At 44.2% G+C, this 26,001-nt stretch overlaps 1 protein-coding gene across 1 annotated transcript in view; it reads left to right on the top strand.

The window, feature by feature from the left end:
- Nucleotides 1-26,001, top strand: part of LOC137095403 (AP-5 complex subunit zeta-1-like) — a 33,762-nt gene that overhangs the window by 1,410 nt on the left and 6,351 nt on the right. Inside the window, exons 2-14 of the mRNA XM_067462033.1 lie at nucleotides 409-546; nucleotides 2,476-2,662; nucleotides 5,032-5,176; nucleotides 5,317-5,426; nucleotides 6,884-7,052; nucleotides 8,394-8,534; nucleotides 11,427-11,464; nucleotides 11,555-11,717; nucleotides 15,659-15,837; nucleotides 18,345-18,487; nucleotides 19,980-20,126; nucleotides 23,041-23,152; nucleotides 25,837-25,934. Coding sequence (XP_067318134.1) covers nucleotides 409-546; nucleotides 2,476-2,662; nucleotides 5,032-5,176; nucleotides 5,317-5,426; nucleotides 6,884-7,052; nucleotides 8,394-8,534; nucleotides 11,427-11,464; nucleotides 11,555-11,717; nucleotides 15,659-15,837; nucleotides 18,345-18,487; nucleotides 19,980-20,126; nucleotides 23,041-23,152; nucleotides 25,837-25,934 — 1,770 coding nt within the window. The remainder of the gene's footprint in view (nucleotides 1-408; nucleotides 547-2,475; nucleotides 2,663-5,031; nucleotides 5,177-5,316; nucleotides 5,427-6,883; nucleotides 7,053-8,393; nucleotides 8,535-11,426; nucleotides 11,465-11,554; nucleotides 11,718-15,658; nucleotides 15,838-18,344; nucleotides 18,488-19,979; nucleotides 20,127-23,040; nucleotides 23,153-25,836; nucleotides 25,935-26,001) is intronic.

The following is a 26,001-nucleotide window of genomic DNA, read 5'->3' as shown; positions in this document are numbered from 1 at the left end:
TTGTTCATTTTAGTTGCCCTTCTTTGGTCACCTTCCAGTTTAGAGACCATATCCCTCTTAAATTGTGGCCCTCAGAATTGGACATAGCATTCCAGGTGAGGTCTAACCAAAGCATAATAGAGGGGCACCATGACTTCCCTTGATCTAGATCAGGCTTGGGCAAACTTTAGCCCTTCCTCCAGGTGTTTTGGACTTCAACATCAAACCCCAGCCATCTTACCGGCTGCTAGGAATTGTGGAAGTTGAAGTCCAAGACCGCTGGAGGATCGAAGTTTGCCCATGCCTGATTTAGATGCCAGACATCTTTTGATGTAGTCCAAAATCCCACTGGCTTTTTAAGGTGCTACATCACGCTGTTGTTACAAAACCTTGGGCTGTCTTAACTTGTATATTCTTCTGTTATACCAGGGAAATCCAAGACGATGAACTGAAGAAATTCATTTCTCGAATCCACGTCCTCCTCCAGAATCATGACCTGGGCAGCGAAACTATTGACTGCTTGCAAAGGCTCCTCCTTATCGTCTCAGCCACCAAATACAGGCGGAAGTGAGTGGAAGCAAATGCTGCTTGTTTTTGGGTCCAAATGGAAGTTAATGACAGAACAGGGAGAAGAAGACAGGGCTGTATGGGTAGAAAAAGACTTCATAAATAGAAACGTCTTTGTCAGAGTCTTTGTTATCAAAATATACGTACATGCGGCCCGCTCATTGTCATTGTGATTGTGAATGATTTCTCATTGTATTATTTTATACTGTTTAGTGTATTCTCATGTTTTATTTACTTTACTTTGTTGATTGTTTTGTATTATGGTTTTATCTTATTATAATGTTCTGTTGGACTTGGCCTCATGTAAGCCACCCCAAGTCCCCGTTTGGGAGATGGTGGCAGGGTATAGATAAAGATTATTATTATTATTATTATTATTATTATTATTATTATTCCTGTATATTTTGACATCCAGAAATACTCCTTTAGCAAGCAGTTGTTCATGAGAGCATTGTACAGACCCCAGATTAATAGAGTAAAATATCAATAGTAAAATGTCTTAGGCCCCTTCCACACAACTGTATAAAATCCAGATAATTAATTAATTAATTAATTGCAGTATTTATATTCCGCCCTTCTCCCCCGCAGGGGACTCAGGGCGGATTACGATGTACACATATATGGCAAACATTCAATATCAAAGACACACAACAGATATAGACAAACAGTCAGAGGCTATTTAACTTTTTCTGGCCGCCAGGGGAGCTGTCGCTTTCATCGTCCATCTGCGACACTGATGAAGTACTTCCGCATTCCCCACATGGAGTGCTTTGCTGGAGTCTTTTTTATGGCCTCGTAAATTAGTTAAATTAGCCTCCCCACACATAGGTGGTACCTAATTTTCCTACTTGACAGATGCAACTGTCTTTTGGGTTGCAAAGGTCGACAACAAGCTAAACAATTGGTCGGAAGCTCACTCCGACCCGGGCTGGCTTCAAACTCATGACCTTATGGTCAGAAGTGATCTTAATGCAGCTGACACTCAGACAGTTGCGCCACAGTCCTGGTGTTATCTGCTTTAAACTGGATTATCTGGCAGTGTGGACTCATCTCAAAGCAGATAATGTGGAATATTTGTCTTGATATTCTGGATTATATAGCAATGTAGAAGGGCCTTTAATCTCCTGTCATTTTGCTTTCGCGACTTAATGCCTTTGCTTTCGTAATTGAGTGATTGATTGAATTGAGTAGTCCCGTATAGACTACTGCAACACTCTCTATGTGGGGTTGCCTTTGAAGACTGTTCGGAAGCTCCAAATGGTCCAATGGGCGGCAGCCAGGTTGCTAACAGGAGCGGTGCCCAGGGAGCATACAACTCCCCTGTTGCGCCAGCTCCACTGGCTGCCAATTTGCTACCGAGCACAATTCAAAGTGCTGGCTTTAGCCTATAAAGTCCTAAACGGTTCTGGCCCTGCCTTCCTGTCCGAACGTATCTCTCCTTACGAACCCTCTAGGAATTTAAGATATTCTGGGGAGGCCCTGCTCTCGACCCTGCCATCTTCACAGGCTCGATTGGTGGGGATGAGGGATAGGGCCTTCTCAGCGGTGGCCCCTCGGTTGTGGAATGCCCTCCCCAGGGACATTAGATCAGCCCCCACCCTCTTAACGTTTTGCAAAAAAGTTAAAACCTGGCTATATGAGCAGGCCTTCCCAAACGCAGTGTAGCTATTAAACTCTGATCTCGGAACGGTTGGACATGACTGGATAATGACTGGTAATGAAATGCGGAGGACTTATGTTTTTTTTATTGTGTTACTGATGTTAATTGTAATGAATTTTTACCTGTGTTAAATGTTTTTAATGTTTAAGTTATTTTTCTACTGTTGTGGGCATCAAATTGTGCCGTTTTGTAAACTGCCATGAGTCGCCCTCGGGCTGAGAATGGCAGTATAGAAGCATAGTAAATAGTAAATAAATGACTTCTTGCAGGTTGGATGGCAAATTTGTGGAACTGCTACAGACAGTACTGCATCTCCCAAAGTCCTCTGAGCAAGTGCAGACACTTTGTGCGGCTATCTTGAGAGAGATTTCTCCATATAGTGACTTATCCCTGTCTTGGGATAAGATCCAAGACACCAGGCTCTTGAGTCTGGTGTTCCCCATTATGCTAGCCCAGGTAAGTCTCTTAGTGTCTTGCAACATCCGTAGATTAGTATTATTTATTTACTTACTTCTATCCCACTTTTCTCCCACTTTGGGACTCAAAGTGGCATACAAAATAAAACACAATTACATAATACAAAAAACCCTCACACGACAATCCAGCATATCTATATAAATAAAAACGTAATGTTCGTTTGTGGGATTAACATAACTCAAAAACCACTGGACGAATTGACACCAAATTTGGACACAAGACACCTAACAACCCAATGTATATCCTTCACTCAAAAAAATTGATTTTGTAATTTGGGAGTTGTAGTTGCTGGGATTTATAGTACACCCACAATCAAAGAGCATTCAGAACCCCACCAAAGATGGAATTGAACCCATCTTGGGACACAGAACTCCCATTATCAACAGAAAACATTAAAATGGTTTTGTGGGCATTTACCTTGAGTTTGGGAGTTGTAGTTCACCTACAGCCAGAGACCACTGTGGACTCAAACAATGATGGATCTGGACCAAACTTGGCACTAATATTCCATATGCGCAAATATGCACACAAATGGAGTTTGTGGGAAATAGACCTTGACATTTGGGGTTTGTAGTTACTGGGACAGCTAATCTATATAAATAAAAACGTTATGTTCATTTCTGGGATTAACATAACTCAAAAACCACTGGACCAATTGACACAAAATTTGGACACAGTACACCTCTCAGGCCAACAAGTGACCATCACTCATAAAAACACTGAAAAACACAGCACAAATGACTTAAAAAGCAAAAAACCCCATTACAACACAAAACCACATACACACAATACACATATACACAGATTGGGCCATAGCAAGACAATAAATCAACAACATTCCATAGACCCAAATTACAGAAATATAAGTAAATAGATATTATCCATTGTTGTTCCATAGTTAGTTTGGCTCACTTCATACTTAGATTTTCAGACATGTTAAGATCACTAGTGAATAATGTGTTTTTCTTGGCTCTTTCTAAAGCTTCCCTCATGTGGTGACTTCTGGTATTTACCAAAATCTAGGATTTTACTGTAAGCTAAAAGCCAGCTTTCTAAGCCTCACTGTATATCCGATATTATTTCGTCTTTGGAAATAAAAGTTACGATTAACACAGTTAATGGTAGCTTATTACTGTATATACTTGAGTTTTTCACCCTTTTTTTTTAGGCTGGAAAAGCTGCCCTCGGCTTACACTCGAGGGGTATTAATAATAATAATAGAGTAAAATAATAAATTGCCACGTTTTCAAACTGCTAGGTTGGCCGAAACTGGGGCTGACAGCAGAAGCTCACGCCGCTCCCAGGTTTCGAACCTGTGACCTTTTGGTCAACAAGCTCAGTGCTTTAACCCACTGCGCCATTATATTGTATAGTACAATATATTGTACTATACAAGGTAATACACAATACAGTGTACAATATAATATATTGTATAGTAGAATATAGTAATATTTAATACTGATATTGTAGTACGCTAATAATATACTATATTGTATGTATATATATGGGGCCTCCGGTGGCGCAGTGGGTTAAAGCACTGAGCTGCTGAGCTTGTTGACCAAAAGGTCGCAGGTTCGATTCCAGGGAGTGGCGTGAGCTTCCGCTGTCAGCCCTAGCTTCTGCCAACCTAGCAGTTCGAAAACATGCAAATGTGAGTAGATCAATAGGTACCGCTCCGGCGGGAAGGTAACGGTGCTCCATGTGGTCATGCTGGCCACATGACCTTGGAGGTGTCTATGGACAACGCTGGCTCTTCAGCTTAGAAATGGAGATGAGCACCACACCCCAGAGTCAGACATGACTGGACTTAGTGTCAGGGGACAACCTTTACCTTTATGTATATATATATATATCTTGTAAGCCGCTCTGAGTCCCCTTTGGGGTGAGAAGGGCAGCATATAAATGTAAATAAATATATAAATAAACGTTGGTGGTCCGAATCCAGGGAACAAGTTGAGCTCCTGCTGTTAGGCCCAGCTTCTGCCAACCTAGTAGTTCAAAAACATGCAAATGTGAGTAGAACAATAGGTACTGCTTCTGCAGGAAGTTAATGGCACTCCGTGCTATCATGCTGGCCACATGACCTTGGAGGTGTCTATGGACAACGCCAACCCTTTGGCTTAGAAATGGAGATAAGCACCGCCCTCCAGAGTGAGACACAACTAGACTTAATGTCAAGGGGAAACCTTTACTTTTACTAATGCAAGAACAATCCCATGCAGCCGGGAGATTCTGGAGACAAGTAATGTTTCTAGATTATATTGCTAGAGTGTGGATGACTTTTTGGTGAACTTCATATAATTTACTGTAGCTTTTGTGGCTCATTCCAATGTTTACTTTATGCAAAGGGCGGTAAAATGGAAGACATAGAAGCCGTGGGGCAGCGTGTGGTGAAAATCCTCGAAGGCCGACTTCCTGAAGGTCCGAATGCAAGGCACCTCCTTCCCCTCTTGTCAAAGGTCATCAGTCTTGCACCGGCGAGCCTTAATGAAGGTAAAAGCAACAATCTTATGGACGTGTGAATGCAATTTGGCCTGAGAAAGGCCAGAGGTCTGGCTTAGAAAAAAACACCAACATGGAAAGCGTGTAACATATCTCACAGTTGTGTTTCCCTCATTGCTTTGCATCCCTAGATCAGATCAATCTGCTCAGCAAAAGGATGGTGGACTGGCTGAGGTATGCCAGTGTCCAGCAAGGAGTTCCCCAGACCTCAGGAGGCTTCTTCAATCCCAGAGCAAGACAGGTGTGGAGATGAAAATGGGAATAGGAACAAAATATATAACATTTGAGATCATTCATGGTCAACCAGCAGTGATCCTCAAGGCTGCAGAAACTATGTTGGCTCGAATGAAAGTATCTAAAACTGCTACACACCAACAGACTCAGTGAGTAAGCACAAGCGTGATTGCGTTCGAGATTTCCTGAAGGCTCCAGACCAGAGTCCAGGCCAAAATAGGACCTCGAAAAACTTATGAACTGCAGTGTCAGGCATGCAAACCCAAGTTGTGTTTAGGAAGGGATATAAAGGAAAGTTGTGTAGCATTTTGGAAGGTCTGGAAGGAGCAGTAGCAGTCTTTCACTCTTGCATCCCTTCTGGAAACTGTACTGACGCACCTGATAAAATCGGAAGCGATGTCATGTCACTTTCAAGTTTCATTTTTGGCCGAATGTTCACTCATTGGATGGGGAGTTGCTTTTCCAGGTATGTTGGTTTCCAGAGGTTTTGTGGCCCATTTGCTTTATTTTGTAGTGTTTAAAAGCCACTGGGAATGTGGCAATAATTGCCTGGAAAACAAATGCAAAGTTGGGAGTGTCTCAGGCCTTCAGGAGCCGCAAAGTTCTTTAAAAGTGTTGTTGAAGGCTTTCATGGCCAGAATCACTGGGTTGGTGTGAGTTTTTCGGGCTGTCCGACCATGCTCCAGACCCTTTCCCATTAGAAACCTTGGAAAATAAGGACAATCAGGAATCTAATTAGGGCAAATCCTTTGTTGAGATATGTTAGCTGGCCCTGACTGATTCATGGCTGGAATTCCTCTGTTTTCTGAGTGTCGCTCTTTATTTACTACAAAGACTGGCTGCTCCTTGCCTGGGCAAATCCTTTATTGAGATTTGTTAGCTGGCCCTGACTGATTCATGGCTGGAATTCCTGTTTTCTGAGTGTTGTTCTTTATTTACTTCAAAGACTGGCTGCTCTTTGCCTGGGCAAATCCTTTGTTGAGATTTGTTAGCTGGCCCTGATTGATTCATGACTGGAATTCCTCTTGTTTTCTGAGTGTTGTTCTTTATTTACTTTAAAGACTGGATGCTTCCTGCCTGGGTGAATCTTTTCTTGGGAGGTGTTAGCTGGCCCAGATTGATTCATGTCTGGAATTGCTCTGTTTTCTCAGTGTTGTTCTTTATTTAATGTCCTAATTTTAGAATTTTTAATACTGGTAGCAAAATTTTCTTCAATTTCATGGTTTTCTCCCTTTTGTTGACATTGTCCACACTCAGCAAACAGAGGAATTCCAGACATGAAACAATCAGGGGGTCACTATGCAAAACAGGATGCTAGACAGCATGGGCCTTCTGTCTGATCCAGCACCACTTCTCTGTATTTTTATGTCTTTGCTAGTTATTGTGGGTGTAAGACTCATAGATTAATTGTTTCTTGTGATGTCCAGAATTTCTGGAACGTAACTGGTCTCTTCCCTCTTTCAGCCAGGTCCCATTGCGGAGGTTGATGGCACAGTCGCTACAGACTTCTTCACCGTGCTTTCAGTTGGGCAGTATTACACCGAGGACCAGTGGCTCAACATGCAGGCTTTTTCCATATTGCGGAAGTGGCTCCTGTGCTATGGTAGCGATGGGGCAGCTGGTCCAAATTCTGGTAAGAAAGTGTGATTTCTGGGTTCGTTTGGCTGATCAAGGGCTTGAACGAGGCCCTCTGAGGCGAGAGAGGGAATTAGCGACAGCATGCTTTGTTTTGATTCTTATTAATATCCTCTCCCCTCTGGTGTTTCACATCTCTATGCAACCACTTGCTCAGCTGGTCCGAGGTTTTGGGCTTGAGTGTTATCAGTATGCCGATGACATCAGCTGGTGCTGAAGATGGAAGGCCGACCGGACTCTGTACCCGATTATTTCCATCAGTGCCTCGAGGCCATTACTGGATGGCTGCGTGCCAGCAGGTTGAGGGTGAATCCAGCAAAGACGGAGATCCTATGGCTGGGTCGACCGGGCAGTGGGGATATCCAGCTGCCTACTACGCCCATCATCGTTGGTCAAGAGTCTGGGAGTCCTTTTGGACCCTCTGCTGACGATGGAGGCCCAGGTCTCCGCCGTGAGCAGAACCACCTTTTTCCATCTGCGGCAAGCTAGACGGCTGGCCTCCTCTCTGTCCAGGGACGACCTAGCTACGGTGATCCAGGCCACGGTCATCTCAAGACTGGACTACTGTAACGCCCTCTACATTGGCCTCCCTCTGTCGGTGATCCGGAAGCTCAAGTTGGTACAAAATGCAGCTGCTCGGCTTCTTGCGGGAATTCCGATGAGATGCCACATCACCCCAATCTTCCTGCAGCTGCATTGGTTACCAATTGAGCACCGGATCACTTTCAAAGTGATAGTACTCACCTTTAAGGCCTTGCATGGTCTGGGGCCGATGTATCTGAGGGACCGCCTCACCCCCTACCAACCCCAGAGATCCCTCCGTTCTGAGGACCAAGATCTATTGGAAGTCCCCAGTGTCAAGACCTTGCGTCTAACAGCAACCAGACGCAGAGCCTTCACAGCAGTGGCACCATCACTCTGGAATACTCTGCCACCTGAAGTCCGTGCCTTGCGGGACTTACCAGCTTTCCGCAGGGCATGTAAGACATACCTGTTTCGACAGGCTTTTAACGTTTGATATTGCTGTTTTTAAATTGTTTTAAATTACTTTTAAATTTTGTTAGATTTTAGCTATTCTTGTAAGCCGCTCCGAGCCCCAGGGGAGTGGGGCATATAAGTTCAAATAATAAATAAATAAAATAAAATATAGTACCCACATTGTGTTTTACAAGAGCAACAAAAAAGTTGTCTGCTCTCAAGCGTGCAATCTAGTTAAAACATAACACAAAACCAAAAAGGTGTGTTTAGTTTTAGTTAGCAAAGCATATGCCTCTTTAGGGACCTTTAGCTGACTTCTCAGACCGTTCTTGCAGATCCTACCTTATGGCTTCCCTTGCAGATGACAAGTCTGAGGTGGATGGCTCTATTGTGTCCATGGTCTCTGTCACCTCCAGCTCCAGCCGCCTTCTTCCTCCAAAGGAGCGCTTGCGGGAGAAGGCTTTCGAATACTGCCAGCGCCTTATAGAGCAGTGTAACCGCCGTGAGTCTTCGTGGTCTTTTATTTATTTATTTATTTACAGCTTTTATATTCCGCCCTTCTCCTCACTCCGCAGGGGACTCAGGGCGGATTACAGTGTACACATATATGGCAAACATTCAATGCCAGTTTTTGACATACAAACATATACAGACATACACAGAGGCTATTTAACTTTTCTGGCCACCAGGGGAGCTGTCGCTTTCATTGTCCATCTGCGACACTGATGATGTACTTCCGCATTCCCCGCATGCTTCCCCGCTGGAATGCGTTGCTGGAGTCTTCTTTATGGCCTCATAAATTAGTTTATTTAGCCTCCCCACACTTTAATGTGGTACCTAATTTTCCTACTTGACAGATGCAATTGTCTTTCGGGTTGCAAAGGTCGACAACAGGCTACACACAATTGGTTGGAAACCCACTCCAACCCGGGCTGGCTTCGAACTCATGACCTTTTGGTCAGAGTGATCTTTAATGCAGCTGACACTCAGTCAGCTGCGCCACAATCCCGGTGCTTTTCTTTTGATTGATGTGCTGTCAAAAGGTAGGTTGATATGCTGTCAAAAGGTTTGCTGTGCTCTTTCAACCCTTTTCCATACTATATACTTTCCCACATTGCAGCTCATATGGTTTTCATTGTACTTCAAATAACAGATGCTCCTCCTCACGCCAAGATTGTGAATCTTCATTAGCAATCCAACAGTGACTGTGTTTCCACTTTGCAGGGAGTCATTTGTGGTGGCATGGGCCAGGCAGGACCCTTGGGTTGAGCTCTCCCAATCCACATTATAAGGGGTTTGTTGGGCAAATGGACTTATTAACAAAAGACCCTCATCATAAATATGCAGCAGAGTAACTTATTAGCAGCAGCATGACCAGCACCAGTAGCCAAAAGTGATAGAACAAAAACACACTGTCCAATGTTATTTCTTCTTTAGGAGGTTTTCCTTTATTGCAAAATAATATGCTTGCACTATTTATAAGAACAAAGTTTCCATAACAAAGTTCTTTTTACTTCCTTCTTTGCTTCCACGCTGGGCTTCTTTCTCATGCAGATAAACAGTTTCACTCTCATAGAGCCTCCTCTCACATCGAAGTTACACAGGAGTTTCACACTGTAGCCTTCACACTGGAGTTTCACACAATAGTTTTACATACGAGGCCTTCAACTTGGCAATTCTCTCACATCAGGCTTTTTCATACCAAGGCCTACCAACACACTGACACCTCTTTCACACAGAGGCAAACTAACAGTGAGGCCTACTCATATTGAGGCCTACTAACACTCTGAGGCCTTTCTCCCACTGAGGGCTCTCTCAGACTGACGCAAACTAACACTGAGGCTTACTCATATTGAGGCCTACTAACACACTGAGGCCTTTCTCCCACTGAGGGCTCTCTCAAACTGACATCTCTTTCACACAGAGGCAAACTAACAGTGAGGCCTACTCCATATTGAGGCCTACTAACACACTGAGGCCTTTTTCCCACTGAGGACTCTCTCAGACTGACATCTCTTTCACACAGAGGCAAACTAACAGTGAGGCCTACTCATATTGAGGCCTACGAACACACTGAGGCCTTTCTCCCACTGAGGGCTCTCTCAGACTGACGCAAACTAACACTGAGGCTTACTCATATTGAGGCCTACTAACACACTGAGGCCTTTCTCCCACTGAGGGCTCTCTCAAACTGACACCTCTTTCACACAGAGGCAAACTAACAGTGAGGCCTACTCCATATTGAGGCCTACTAACACACTGAGGCCTTTTTCCCACTGAGGACTCTCTCAGACTGACATCTCTTTCACACAGAGGCAAACTAACAGTGAGGCCTACTCATATTGAGGCCTACGAACACACTGAGGCCTTTCTCCCACTGAGGACTCTCTCAGACTGATACCTCTTTCACACCGAGGCAAACTAAAAGTGAGGCCTACTCATATTGAAGCCTACTAACACACTGAGGCCTTTTTCCCACTGAGGTCTCTCTCAGACTGATCTCTCTTTCACACTGAGGTGAACTAACACTGAGGCCTACTAATAGTGAGGCCTTTCTCCCACTGAGGGCTCTCTCAGACTGATGCCTCTTTCATACAAAGTTTCCATAGCACAAATAGAGTTCTTTTTACTTCCTTCTTTGCTTCCACGCTGGGCTTCTTTTCATGCAGATAAACAGCTTCACTCTCACAGAGCCTCCTCTCACATCGAAGTTACACACGAGTTTCACACTGGAGTTTCACACAATAGTTTTACATACAAGGCCTTCAACTTTGCAATTCTCTCACATCAGGCCTTTTCATACTGAGGCCTACTAACACACTGAGGTCTTTCTCCCACTGAGGGCTCTCTCAGACTGATGCCTCTTTCATACAGAGGCAAACTAACAGTGAGGCCTACTCATATAGAGGCCTACTAACACACTGAAGCCTTTCTCCCACTAAGGGCTTTCTCAGACTGATGTTTCTTTCTCCCACTGAGGGCTCTCTCAGACTGATGCCTCTTTCATGCAGAGGCAAACTAACAGTGAGGCCTACTCATATAGAGGCCTACTAACACACTGAAGCCTTTCTCCCACTAAGGGCTTTCTCAGACTGATGTTTCTTTCTCCCACTGAGGGCTCTCTCAGACTGATGCCTCTTTCATACAGAGGCAAACTAACAGTGAGCCCTACTCATATTGTGGCCTACTAACACACTGAGGCCTTTCTCCCACAGAGACCTGTCTCAGACTGCAGACTACTAAGCTACAGGCACACCTGCTTATATTGAACTGCAGATTTTGTTGAGTGATTGTATCCATATAACCCTTTCAGTGCTTGACTCCCATTTTTGTAATTAAAAATATTTTTTAATATTTCGGACACGGTTTGACTTGGATTTGTTTTGCCTGCCAGGTGCTCTGAAGAAGGCAGATGCCGAGCTGCAGAAAGCAGTAAGTAGCGCAGCGAGAAGGAGGCCTTGTATATGAAGGGCAAGCATTGTGGGATCTGTCATTGTGGGATTTTTTTTCTTTCCCCTGCAGTGCCTCGTTGAAGCAATCACCATCATGGATATTATTTGCAGGCAGGACTCCTCTTACGTCTACCGCTCACTCTCTTGTCTGAAGAACTTGCACAGCCGGATCAGTGGAGACCTTTCCTACGCTCGGGTGTTGCTGCCTATTGCCCAGTTCTTCCTGAACCACAGTATGTCAGAATTATGGCCTTTCCCCTTCTCAGGACACCACCCTTTATACCCTTGGTAAAACTAATGTGCAATCTGAAGTCTAGATATGGCTGGAAAGTGTATTGGAACTTTATGTGGATGCACAAAAACATAGACTTTTGGTATTGATTGTGAACAGGTATTTCTGCAGGAAAGAATACTCTAAAGCAGTGGTTCTCCACCTGTGGGTCCCCAGATGTTTTGGCCTTCAACTCCCAGAAATCCTAACAGCTGATAAACTGGCTTGGATTTCTGGGAGTTGTAGGCCAAAAACATCTGAGGACCCCAGGTTGAGAACCACTGCTGTATAGGGTATGTAATGAATATCCAAAGAACGTACATCCATCTATGAAAAATATCTATCTATCCACTTATCTATCCATCCATCCATCCATCCATCCATCCATCTATCTGTCTATCTATCCATCTATCTATCCATCCATCCATCCATCCATCCACCTATCTATCCATCTATCCATCCATCCATCCATCCATCCATCCATCCATCTCTCTATCCATCTATCTATCTATCTATCTATCTATCTATCTATCCATCCATCCATCTATCTATCTATCCCTCTATCCCTCTATCCCTCTATCTATTCCTCTATCCCTCTATCTATCCCTCTATCCCTCTTAGATAGATGGATCTATCCCTCTATCTATCCTTCTATCCATCCCTCTATCCATCCCTCTATCTATCCCTCTATCCATCCCTCTATCCATCCCTCTATCCATTCCTCTTATCTATCCCTCTATCCATCCCTCTATCTATCCCTCTATCCATCCCTCTATCCATCCCTCTATCTATCCCTCTATCCATCCCTCTATCCATCCCTCTATCTATCCCTCTATCCATCCCTCTCTCCATCCCTCTATCTATCCCTCTATCCATCCCTCTATCCATCCCTCTATCTATCCCTCTATCCATCCCTCTATCCATCCATCCCTCTGTCCCTCTATCCCTCTATCCATCTATCCATCCACCTATCCATCTATCCATCCAGCCATCCATCTATCCATCTAACCACCTATCCATCTATCCATCCATCTATCTAATTAACTGCAGAACATATAATTTCACTATGAAAATCCCATATTCATTCAAGAAAGATATTGACCCACTGACAAAAGATCTACTATCTATCCCTCTATCTATCCCTCTATCTATCCCTCTATCTATCCCTCTATCCACCCCTCTATCCTTCTCTCTATCCATCCCTCTTATCTATCCCTCTATCCATCCCTCTATCCATCCCTCTATCCATCCCTCTATCCATCCCTCTATCTATCCCTCTATCCATCCCTCTATCTATCCCTCTATCAACCCCTCTATCCATCCATCCCTCTATCCCTCTATCCATCCCTCTATCCATCCCTCTATCTATCCCTCTATCCATCCCTCTATCTATCCCTCTATCCATCCCTCTATCCATCCCTCTATCCATCCATCCCTCTATCCCTCTATCCCTCTATCCATCCATCTATCCATTCAGCCAGCCATCTATCCACCTATCCATCTATCCATCCATCTATCTAATTACCTGCAGAACATATAATTTCACTATGAAAATCCCATATTCATTCAAGAAAGATATTGACCCACTGACAAAAGATCTACTATCATGAATCCGTCCGAGGAGTGGCAGAGAAAGGAGAAGAGATTACCTCTCGGGTCTAAACTCTTCAGGTTCTGGCCAGTATTCTGGATCCCGGTAGAGATTGTAGGGAGGGACCATCACCACCACGCCTTTGGGGATTGTCACCCCGTTGATTTCGACATCTTTCTTGCAGACCCTTTCGAGTTGTAGGCCAAAATAATAATAATAATAATAATAATAATAATAATCTTTATTTATACCCCGCCACCATTTCCCCAAGGGACTTGGAGCAGCTTACATGAGGCCAAGCCCAACAACACATCAATAAAAACAGAAAGCAATTAAACAAAAACAATAAATACAATACAATTAATATAAATCACATGTAAACAATACACCTGCGGACCCACAGGTTGAGAACCACTGCTTAAAGATTGGACCATGTGATCTCTTCCAACTATGATTCTTCTGAGAAGCATTGGGGTTCTAGTCTAGCCAACCCTACTTTCATTGTGCATGCTTGCCTACAATGGGAAGGATAAACAACAGCCGTCCACAGAATTACCTACTAAGCAAGAAAACAGAGGGAGAAAAGGGAAAGGAGATTAACCTGTCTCATGAGCTGTCACCAGAAAATAAAACAGTAGATGTGGCTCTTAATGGACATGCCGCATTATCACGGGGTGTCTGCACTCTACACCATTGGAGAAATTACACTGTTTAGCCGGTATTGCACCACCTGACATCCGCCGGGAAGTAGCAGCCAATAGTGAAAGGACCAAGGCAGAGACATCTCCAACTCATCCCCTGTTTGGGTATCAGCCAGCACGTCAACTTAAATCAAGAAATAGTTTTCTAAGATCTACAGAGACACTCGCTGGAACACCTCAGCAAGCAAGAGTCCAAAAGTGGCAGGCTCAAACCCAGAACCTCAATCAATGGCTGATACCAAATGAGAGACTCCCCCTGGGCACCCAGAGGTCTGGGCGACTTGGAAGGCGCTGAACAGACTGCGCTCTGGCACCATGAGATGCAGAGCCAACCTGAGGAAATGGGGCCACAAAGTGGAATCCACAACATGCGAGTGTGGAGAAGAGAAAACCACTGACCACCTGCTGCAATGCAACCTGAGCCCTGCCACATGCACCATGGAGGACCTTCTTGCGGCAACACCAGAAGCACTCCAAGTGGCCAGAGACTGGTCAAAGGACATTTAATCAACTATCAAGCTTGCAAACTTTGTGTTTTGTTTGTTTTTTTGTTTGTTAAAAAATACAGTACAACTGTTTGGTTTGCTTCTGACATGATAAATAAATAAATAAGCTCCACCAACCAAAAGGTTGCCAGTTCAAAGTCCTGGGTTGGTGTGAGCACCTGACTGTCAGCCCAGCTTACTGTTTAACTAAACAGTTCAAAAACAGCTTAAGCTGTAAGTAGAGAAATTAGGTACCGCTAAAAAGTGAGGGAGGTATTTTATGATACCATAAAGAAAAAGATCAGAAAATGCCCAAAAGGAAAGAGTAAGTCCTGGTGGCTCTTCGCCACAGAGGATGGAGCGACAGCACCCCCCTGTGGCTGGATTCAAGCACAACCTCCATGGAGCCAAAAAGCTGGATGTCAACACAACACACCTCCTTTCTTTTCTGTCTATCTCTGTCCCAACTATCCACAATGGCATTGAAGGTTGCCGTGTGTATGTACTGTGACCTGCCCTGAGTCCTCTTGGGGAGATAGGGCAGAATATAAATAAAGTGTTATTATATGTTACTAGCTGTACTCGCCACATGTTGCCCTCCTGCCTTCACTCCCTCCTTCCTTCCTTTTTTCTTTCCTTCCTTCCTTCCTTCCTTCCTTCCTTCTCTACCTCTTTCCTTCCTTCTCCCCTTTTTCTTTTCCTTCCCTCTTTCTCTCCATTCTTCCTTCTCTAGCTTTCTTGCGGCAACACCAGAGGCACTCCGAGTGGCCAGATACTGGTCAAAGGACATTCAATCAACTACCAAGCTTGCATACTTTGTGTTTTGTCTGTCTGTTTGTTTGTTTGTTTTGTTAAAAATGTAATACAACTGTCTGGTTGCTCCTGACACGATAAATAAATAAATAAGCTCCAGCTTATGCAAGATCATGAGAGAAGCCTCCCACAGGATGCCCTAAACAACTTCCTTGCAGACAGACAATTCTCTCACACCAGAAGCAACCCCTCTGCCTCCATTACCACATTTTCTGTGAAGGAACTAATGGCCAAGAACACAGTAACTTCATTCCTGCAAATACCCCTGTATTCTTACATTATTTCTCTTTGCCGTTTCCTTGTCCATCCTTAGGCGAGACGGCAGCAGTGGACTCGGAGGCTGTTTACAAGCACCTGTTCACCAAGGTCCCCGCTCAGCTCTTCCACAGCCCCATGCTGGCCTACGAGTTTGTCCAGTTCTGCAGGCACAACCTTCCCTTATTTGCCGAGAGTGTCAGCATCTTCCGCCAGAACACCCCAAACATATTCAAGGTACCAAGGCTGCATTGTAAGCCAGGGGGAGAATTTTGGAAAGTGTCTGCACAGCCCAAATGCTGTAGTTAAATGCATATGGAGGATGTCAGATTCAGAAAAGTTTGGTATGGGCTTGTGGTGAAGTGTAAATTTTAATCTACTGTTATGTATAGTTATAGATAGGCGTTTGAAAGGGTAAGTATTTAAAGTTGCATAACTGGGGAGGACGGTAGCCTGCTCAGCTCACTTTGAGCTGGGTTGCTTTGGAAATAGGGGCGGAGCCAACTGCCACTTGGCAGGGCAGCCATTTTAAAACAGTCAGTCTGTAGTCAGCGAACTACAGGAGTGGTTGGTTCTGTAGTAGTGAGAAACAGGAAGGCGTGCTTGGTGGGGACACGAGACAGGGCCTTTTCTGTGGTGGCCCCCCGACTCTGGAACACCCTCCCAAAAGATCTTAGACAGGCCCCGACATTGGCACTCTTTAGAAAGAACTTGAAGACCTGGCTGTTCCGATATGCCTTTCCAGAATAGGAATCTCCAATAACAAGTCCCAGAAGCACTTTAGTAGAACTAAGCTTACTGCAAACTGCACTTACCCTATAATCCTTACATATCACCTGTCACATCAGCACTTTTAATCTTGTACCCATTACTCTGGCCCGGCCCAGTTTTATAGTGTCTTGATGTATTGTTTATTGCTTGTTGTTAATACTGCTTAACTGTTTTTAATTTGCTTTAGGTGTTGTATTGTTGTGTTGTGTTTTGAGGCCTTGGCCTATGTAAGCCACATCGAGTCCTTCGGGAGATGCTGGCGGGGTACAAATAAAGTATAATAATAATAATAATAATAATAATAATAATAATAATAATCTGTAGTTTAAAAACTACAGGGAAAGTCTGATTCTACTGTAGTGAGGATCAGGAAGGTTTTGGCTTTTAGCCTAGGTAGTTTAGATAAGTCGAGTTGACTTATTTATATTAGTAGTTAGTGTATGAGTAGAAGGGGTGAGAGAAACCCAGTGAGAATCTTATTTGCAACAAAAATATCACAAAGAAAGAATAAGCTTGTATCTTGTATCTCGCCCATGTTACCGTGATTGTGTTTATTGTAATTTTATATTGTTATGTTGTCTTTTGTTTTATGTAATTGCGTTATTATTGTTTATTATTTGCATTTTCGGGTTTTTTTATTTCATGTAATTGTTGTTTTGGACTTGGCCTCATGTAAGCCGCACCGAGTCCCCATTGGGGAGATGGAGCGGGGTACAAATAAAGTTTATTATTATTATATATTATTATGTACAAAGGAAAGAAACACCGTTTGACGAAAAATAAGTTTGAAACCTGTTTAGTGGAAGGAAGAGTCTTTTCCAGAGTTGGTTTAAGAAATGTTATAAATGTAACCTCGGAAGATATGTGTCTCTAAGAGTAAGAAACATTGAAACCATCAAGCTTCTGCTACATTTCCATAAACTTGTTACAGTTTTTATAAAGCATAGCCTCTGTTACAAATCCTTTCCAAGCAGAGGTAATTTTCAATGATAAGCACACAGTATTTTTGGTGTCCCCCCCCCCCCCCTCCAAATCACTGATATATATTTTCTGTTGTGGGAGTTCTGTGTGCCATATTTGGTTCAATTCCATCTTTGGGGGAGTTCAGAATGCTCTTTGATTGTAGGTGAACTATACATCCCAGTAACTACAACTCGCATATCTCAAGGTTTATTTCCCCCCAAGAGCGCCTCAAGAGTGCCCCTGGGCAAAATCAACTACACTGCAAATCCTTACTTTGCGTAATGGGTTGAGCCGCCCCTCTTTCCAAGTTAAGTCACGCTACACCTTGAAAAAAGACCAATTCAATATTAATAGCTATTTGCTACGCTATCAATTTAATAAGCCCTTACAAAGTGGTGGCATCTTTACAAAATCGTTACAAACCGGTGGCTTCTTCACAAATTGTTGGCCATCGTTACAGGGCCTTACAGAGCTTGATAGACAGCAGGACCTGATTAGTTACATTATGCAGAATTATGTCAATGTGCAAAGAGATTAAACTCTTAGCTTCCTCCTCTTGTTTTGCTGTGCTTTCCGCCCACTGTTTGATCATTCACTTGGGATGTGCAAAGAATCACAGAATCATAGAATCAAAGAGTTGGAAGAGACCTCATGGGCCATCCAGTCCAACCCCATCCTGCCAAGAAGCAGGAATATTGCATTCAAATCACCCCTGACAGATGGCCATCCAGCCTCTGCTTAAAAGCTTCCAAAGAAGGAGCCTTTACCACACTCCGGGGCGGAGAGTTCCACTGCTGAACGGCTCTCACACTCAGGAAGTTTTTCCTCATGTTCAGATGGAATCTCCTCTCTTGTAGTTTGAAGCCGTTGTTCCCTTGCGTCCTAGTCTCCAAGGAAGCAGAAAACAAGCTTGCTCCCTCCTCCCCCTGTGGCTTCCTCTCACATATTTATACATGGCTGTCATATCCCCTACATATTTATACATGGCTATCAACTTCTTCTCTTTGCAGTTCCTAGCATGGAATAGCCCAGCCCTGGTTGCGGACTATATGGACATTTTGCCAGCCTTGCTTGGACCGGACACGGCCTTGGAGATATTTCACTTGCTGCTCGACCTGCCTTGTTTGACTGCTGTGCTGGATGTCCAACTGAGGTAAAGGTGCCCTTCACCCTATATGGCGTCTGGGGCTGCCAGCCTTCCCCATGCCACAGATGGCCCCTTCTGCTTGGAACAGTTGCTCCCCCAGCAACAGTGCAGGTTGATAGGCAGGTGAGAGAAGCGAAGGCCCAGAAACCAATTTCCCACTCACTTGTAGGATGGCAAAGTCAGAAGCCTATAAGGATATACCTATACCTTACCTATCCGAACGTATCTCTCCTTATGAACCTTCTAAGATGTTAAGATCTTCTTAAGTGGCTTCAAACTACAGGAAATAAAGGAGATTCCACCTGAACATGAGAAAGAACTTCCTAACAGTGAGAGAGAGAGCTGTTCAGCAGTGGAACTCTCTGCCTTGGAGTGTGGAGGAGGCTCCTTCTTTGGAGGCTTAGAAACAGAGGCTGGATGGCCATCTGTTGGATGTGCTTTGAATGCGATTTTCCTGCTTCTTGGCAGAATGGGGTTGGACTGGATGGCCCTCCAGGTCTCTTCCAAGTCTAGGATTCTACGAAACAATTTCTGATAAAAAAAAATCTAATAATTTAGCTACTAGCAACCATAGTAAAAGGTAAAGGTTGTCCCCTTGACATTAAGTCCAGTCATGTCTGACTCTGGGGTGTGGTGCTCATCTCCATTTCTAAGCCGAAGAGCCGGCGTTGTTCATAGACACCTCCAAGGTCATGTGGCCGGCATGACTGCATGGAGCACCGTTAGCTTCCCGCCGGAGCGGTACCTATTGATCTACTCACATTTGCATGTTTTCAAACTGCTAGGTTGGCAGAAGCTAGGGCTGACAGCAGAAACTCATGCCGCTCCCCGGAATCGAACGTGCAACCTTTCGGTCAACAAGCTCAGCAGCTCAGTGCTTTAACCCACTGCGCCATCAGGAGCTCTAGCAACCATAGTTAGTTTAATTTAGCTAGATCTCAATCAATCAATCAAACCTTTATTGCAATCCAAAGACCCAATTTGCTCAGTGGTAAAAGGTACACAACTGCAAACAGATTAATAAACTGATATGATTAATTAAATGCAGGATCCGTATTTAGCTAGATCTGTAATGATAGAACAATACATTACCTTTTTTGGATTTCCTTTTTTCATTATAGTTTGGAAGAGGTGGTAGAATTTCTTTACATTCAACTTAGTTAGTTTGTATTGATAGTTTGAGCATTAGTCTTAGTTTGGTGTCTCAGTCTTATGTTTTAGTTGTGTGTTTGCGCTTTAGTGTAGTTGAATTGTACATTGGGCACTTGCCATGCACTGGGGTTATTACAGAGCATCAATATGCTGCTTTTATGCTTCATAACACGAGGCTTTAACATCACTTTGTACTGCATTGTAATAAGTAAGTCTGTATCCACAAAAGTTTATGCTGGAATCACAATCTGTTTGTCTTAAGTGTGCTGCAATGTTTCTTTTCCCCCCTCCTTTTTGTGCTGCAAGAGACTAACATGGCTACTTTTTTGGACAACGACTACAATAGGTCTTCCCTGACTCCGCTGTCTGAACGGACGCCCTTGGACCCTTCTTCCAAGCCAACCACTTGCCAGGAAGCCCTCCGTCACCCGGAATACAGGGGCCTCTTCCAGTACCTTCTCCGGGCCGAGTTGGCGCCTGGAGAGCCTGGCAGGTAGGACATGTTGCTGAATCGATGGCCTCTCTTTTCTTTTCCTTTCTCTGGAATATTTGTACCTCAGTTACCTAGATGTATTTACTTGTACTTACCTACAAGAAGCACTGCCTGAACATCAAGCAAAAAGTGGGTGCTAGAAACAATATCATACGAAAGCTGACTGGCACAACCTGGGGATCACAACCAGATACAGTGAAGACATCTGCCCTTGCGCTGTGCTACTCTGCTGCTGAGTACGCATGCCCAGTGTGGAACACATCTCACCACACTAAAACAGTGGATGTGGCTCTTAATGAGACATGCCGCATTATCACGGGGTGTCTGCGCCCTACACCACTGGAGAAATTACATTGCTTAGCCGGTATTGCACCACCTGATATCCGCCGGGAAGTAGCATCCAATAGTGAAAGGACCAAGGCAGAGACATTTCCAGCTCATCCCCTGTTTGGGTATCAGCCAGCACGCCAACGACTTAAATCTAGAAATAGTTTTCTAAGATCTACAGAGACACTCGCTGGAACACCTCAGCAAGCGAGAGTCCAAAAGTGGCAGGCTCAAACCCAGATCCTCAACCAATGGCTGATACCCAATGAGAGACTCCCCCCTGGGCACACAGAGGACTGGGCGACTTGGAAGGCACTGAACAGACTGCGCTCTGGCACCACGAGATGCAGAGCCAACCTTGAGAAATGGGGCCACAAAGTGGAATCCTTGACATGCGAGTGTGCAGAAGAGCAAACCACTGACCACCTGCTGCAATGCAACCTGAGCCCTGCCACATGCACAAGGGAGGACCTTCTTGCAGCAACACCAGAGGCACTCCAAGGGGCCAGATACTGGTCAAAGGAAATTTAATCAACTACCAAACTCACAAATGTTGTATTTTGTCTGTTTTTTTGCTTTGTTCTGTTAGAAATGTAATATAATCGACTGTTACCTAGATGGATGAGTGACTAAAAGCGAGGGGAAAGAGAGTAGCTAGATCAGAAGAGGATCTGGATCACTACAAAACAACAACAGGAAAAATGGTGGGAGGGTCAGGTCTTTTCACCATTTTTCCCACTGATGTTCTCTACCGACCAAGCTCTTCTGCTGCTGGATGTCGGGTCCACAGCTAGTCCCCAAACAAATCAGTTCAGTGTTCATCAGGTTGCTGTGAATTTTCTGGGCTGTATGGTCATGTTCCAGAAGCATTCTCTTCTGATGTTTGGCCCACAACTATGCCAGAGGTTCTAACATTCCCTCCTGACATTTCAACCCCATCTGTGGCATGCATCCTCAGAGGTTGTGAGCTCTTGGAAACTAGGCAAATGAGGTTTATATACCTGTGGAATGATGTCCAGGGTGGGAGAAATAACTCTTTGTCTGTTTGAGGCAGGTGTGAATGTTGCATTTAGCAATGAATGGCCTTGCAGCTTCAAAGCCTGACTGCTCTTTTGGAAACTAGGCAAGTGGGGTTTATACATCTGTGGAATGATGTCCAGGGTGGGAGAAAGAACTATTTGTCTGTTTGAGTAAAGTGTCAATGTTGCAGTTGGCCACCTTGATTAGCACTGAATGGCCTTGCAGCTTCAAAGCCTGGGTGCTCTCTCGGAAACTAGGCAAGTGGGGTTTATATATCTGTGGAATGTCCAGGGTGGGAGAAAGAACTCTTGTCTGTTGGAGGCAAGTGTGATGTTGCCGTTGGCCAGCTTTATTCGCATTTAATGGCTTTGTAGCTTCAGAGCCTGGCTGGTTGCTACCTGGAGGAATACTTTGTTGGGAGGTGTTGGTTGTTTTCTGTCTGAGTGTTTTTCTTTGTTTACTGTCCTGATTTTAGAGTATATTTTTATACTGGTAGCCATATTTTGTATATTTTCATGGTTTCCTCCTTTCTGTTGGACTTGCCCACATGCTTCTTGTGGATTTCAATGGCTACTCTATGTAGTCTGACATGGTAGTTGTGAGAGTGGTCCAGCATTTCTGTGTACTCAAATAATATTCCATGTTTAGGTTGGTTCATCAAGGGCTCTGCTATAGTTCACTTCTCAGGTTGAATTAGTCTGCAGTGCCTTTCATGTTCCTTGATTTGTTTTTGAGCGCTGTTAAAAAGCAGGGGAATTCCAGACAGGAAACAATTAGGGCCAGCTAACACCTCCCAGCAAAGGATTCCCACAGGCAGCAATCACCCAGGCTTTGAAGCTGCAAGGCCATTAAATGCTAATCAAGGTGGCCAATTGCAACATTCACACTTGTCTCAAGCAGACAAGAGTTCAGTTTTGAGATTCCATTAAAATATAGATGTATATTAAATTAGGAAAAGAGAAAAAGAAAGAAAGAGAGAAAAGAGAAAGAGAAACAAGCAAACAAGAGTCCTTCCTTGCATCCTAGACATCATTCCACAGATATATAAACCCCACTTGCCTATTTTCCAACAGACCTTTTCCAACACAACCTCTGAGGATGCCTGACATAAATGTGGGTGAAATATCAGGAGAGAATGCTACTGGAATATGGCTAGACAGGCCGGAAAACTCACAGCAACCCAGTGATTCTGGCCCTGAAAGCCTATGATAACAGACTTAAGTGTAGTTTCTCCCCAGGAAGAAAATAAGACAGTTTGACAGTTTGGTTGCTCTGATCAAACTTTTGCTGGAGGTTTGAAAACCTTTAGAAGTTCCCATGATTCCTGCCTTAGCTGCCAGTGCTAGGCCCACCTTACAAAGAGTGAGCTTTTTTGAGTGCCACAAAATCAAGTTCAAAACTGATGTCGAAAGAGGATTGATTGGGGGACTTTCCACCCTTGCTGTATAAGGAGCAGTGAAAAAGTGAATTTCCCCCCCTTCATTTTTTTCTGGGAAGAGGGAAACATTTGGGGAATGCCAGGGATGCCTCGAGGATATGACAGTTTCTGCTGGGGTGTTTCCAACAGGTTGGCTCCTGTCCGCCAGCTCCTGGGGTCTGTGCCCACTCCCCCTCGCGTTGCGCAGTGTGCAGAGAGCGTCCCTGTCCTGCTGCAACTCTTCTTTGGAGTTGTAGCCAAGGTAAGTTGCCTCTTGGAGGAATCTGCTATTTGTTTGTTTGTTTGTTTACTTTGTTCATATGCCAGAGTGCAGGTGCGTGCTTGGAACTAGGCTGCATTTCAACCTGCATTCATTGTGTTCTATCCAGAGTATGAAACATCGAAGGCAATGGCATCCATAGAATCATAGAATCATAGAATCAAAGAGTTGGAAGAGACCTCATGGGCCATCCAGTCCAACCCCCTGCCAAGAAGCTGGAATATTGCATTCAAATCACCCCTGACAGATGGCCATCCAGCTTCTGGCCATCCAGTATTTAAAGTGCCTCCGATTTTTCATACTCTGGATAGAGTAGTGTAAGTTGGCAAATGCATTTCCTTTGGGAAGCCCAGTGGAATCATGGCCCATGCCTCTTTCAGTAGCCCCCATCAGGCCCATCAAATCAGTTCCTGAATAAGCCAAATACTAAAACAGGTCTGTTGAGAGAATTCCGACCTTTGTTATCCTATGTTATCCTCACAACAACCTTCTTTTTATTTGGGTTGCTGTGAGTTTTCCGGGCTGCCTGGCCATGTTCCAGAAGCATTATTTCCTGATGTTTTGCCAACATCTATGGCAGGCATCCTCAGAGTTTGTGAGGTCTGTTGGAAAGTAGATAAGTGGGGTTTATGTATCTGTGGAATAATGTCCAAGGTGGGAGAAAGAACTCTTGTTTGCTTGAGGCAAGTGTGACTGTTGCAATCGATCACCTTGATTAGCATTGAATAGCCTTGTAGCTTCAAAGCTTGTCTGCTTCCTGCCTGGGGGAATCCTTTGTTGGAAGGTGTTGGGAGGCGTTTGTTGGGCTGGCCCTGATTGTTTCTATGACAGGCATCCTGAGGCTGATATATCTGTGGAATGATGTCCAGGGTCGGAGAAAGAACTCTTGTCTGCTTGAGACAAGTGTGAATGTTGCAATTGGCCACCTTGATTAGCATTGAATAGCCTTGCAGCTTCAAGGCTTGGCTGCTTCCTGCCTGGTGGGTCCTTTGTTAGCTGGCCCTGATTGTTTCATATGTGGAATTCACCTGCCTTTTGAGTATTGCTCTGTAGAATGATGTCCAGGGTGGGAGAAAGAACCTTTTGTCTGTTGGGGGCAGGTGTGAATGTTGCAATTGGCCACCTTGATTAGCGTTGAATGACCTGGTTGGTTGCTGGCTAGAAGAATCCTTTGTTGAGAGGTGTTAACTGGCCCTGATTGATTCTTGTCTGGAATTCCCCTGTTTTTTTTAAGTGTTGTTCTTTATTTACTATGCTGATTTTAGAGTTTTTTAATACTGGTAGCCAGATTTTGTTCATTTCCATGGTTTCCTCCTTTCTGTTGAAGTTGTCCATATGCTTGTGGATCTTAGTAGATTCTTTGTGTATTCTGATGCGGTGGTTGTTGGAGTGGTCCAGCATTTCTGTGTTCTCAAATAATCTGCTGTGTCCAGGTTGGTTCATCAGGTGCTCTGCTATGGCTGACTTCTCTGGTTGAATTAGTTTGCAGTGGCTTTCATGTTCCTTGATTTGCAGGAAGCAACCAGGCTTTGAAGCTGCAAGTGCATTGCAGGTGGCCAATTGCAACATTCACATTTGCCTCAAACAGACTATTTATTTATTTACAGTATTTATATTCCACACTTCTCACCCCGCAGGGGACTCAGGGTGGATTTCAATGTACATATACATGGCAAACATTCAATGCCATAGACACACAACAGATATAGACAGACACAGAGGCAATTTAACATTCCAGCTTTTTCTTGAGGTTATTCTGTCCACCAGGAGAGCTGTCCCTTCACCGACCATTTGTGACTCCGATGAAGTACTTCCTCATTCTTTGCATGCTTGCTGCAGACTTTTATGGCCTCGTAAATTAGTTAAATTTGCCTCCCCACATAAATTTCCTACTTGACAGATGCAATTGTCTTTCGGGCTGCAAAAGTTGACAACAAGCTACACAAATTGGTCGGAAGCTCACTTCAACCTGGGCTACCTAAATGTCCTACTTGACAGATGCAACTGTCTTTTGGGCTGCAAAGGTCGACAGCAAGCTACACAAATTGGTTGGAAGCTCACTCCGACCTAGGCTTGCTTCGAACTCATGACCTTTTAGTCAGTAGAGATCTTAATGCAGCTGACTCCCAGCCAGCTGCGCCACAGTTCCGGTTCTTTCTCCCACCCTGAACATTATTTCACAGATATATATACCTCACTTACTTAGTTTCCAACAGACCTCACAACGTCTGAGGATGCCTGCCATAGATGTGGGTGAAATGTCCGGAGAGAATGCTTCTGAACCGTGTCCAGACAGCCTGAAAAACTTACTGCAACCCAAATAGGCAAATCCTGTAGATTCGATGAGTCTGTTCTAGTTAGTATTAGCAACAGGAATTATGCCTTGCCCTGCAGTTCTGTGTACACTTACTTACTCTTAATTGGCTTGATCCAATATTCCAGTCACTAAAATTGGGAGTGAGGGCCTTGCACAGCTTTAGGCACTCAACTATGTTTCCCATTAGCATAGTGGTACGTCTGCAACCAAACCAAAAGAATGACGAGACAGACGCCTGGTATTTCTATGTTTTAGCAGTGAACTGAAATAGGCCCCACCACAAAACTTGTCAGGTTTCCCCATCCTCAGACTTTGCTGGTTACATCTCAAGGGCCATCTCCTTCTCCAGTTTGCAGATGGGTCCCTTGCAAGCAAGCTGGTCTTGGCAATGCTGGAGAGAAGTGACCAGCTTTACGAAGTTCCAGGGTTCAGGACAGAAGTGTACAGGTGAGTAGTGCGCTTAAGAAGATGTGTGTAGAATTATAAGCAGAAGGTTGCATCTGAGGCTGAATTA

Source organism: Anolis sagrei, chromosome Y (genome assembly GCF_037176765.1).
Source record: "Anolis sagrei isolate rAnoSag1 chromosome Y, rAnoSag1.mat, whole genome shotgun sequence".
Taxonomy (NCBI): Eukaryota; Metazoa; Chordata; class Lepidosauria; order Squamata; family Dactyloidae; genus Anolis; species Anolis sagrei.
The sequence above is the reverse complement of the archived record's forward strand: the minus strand, read 5'-3'. Positions and strand labels throughout refer to the sequence as shown.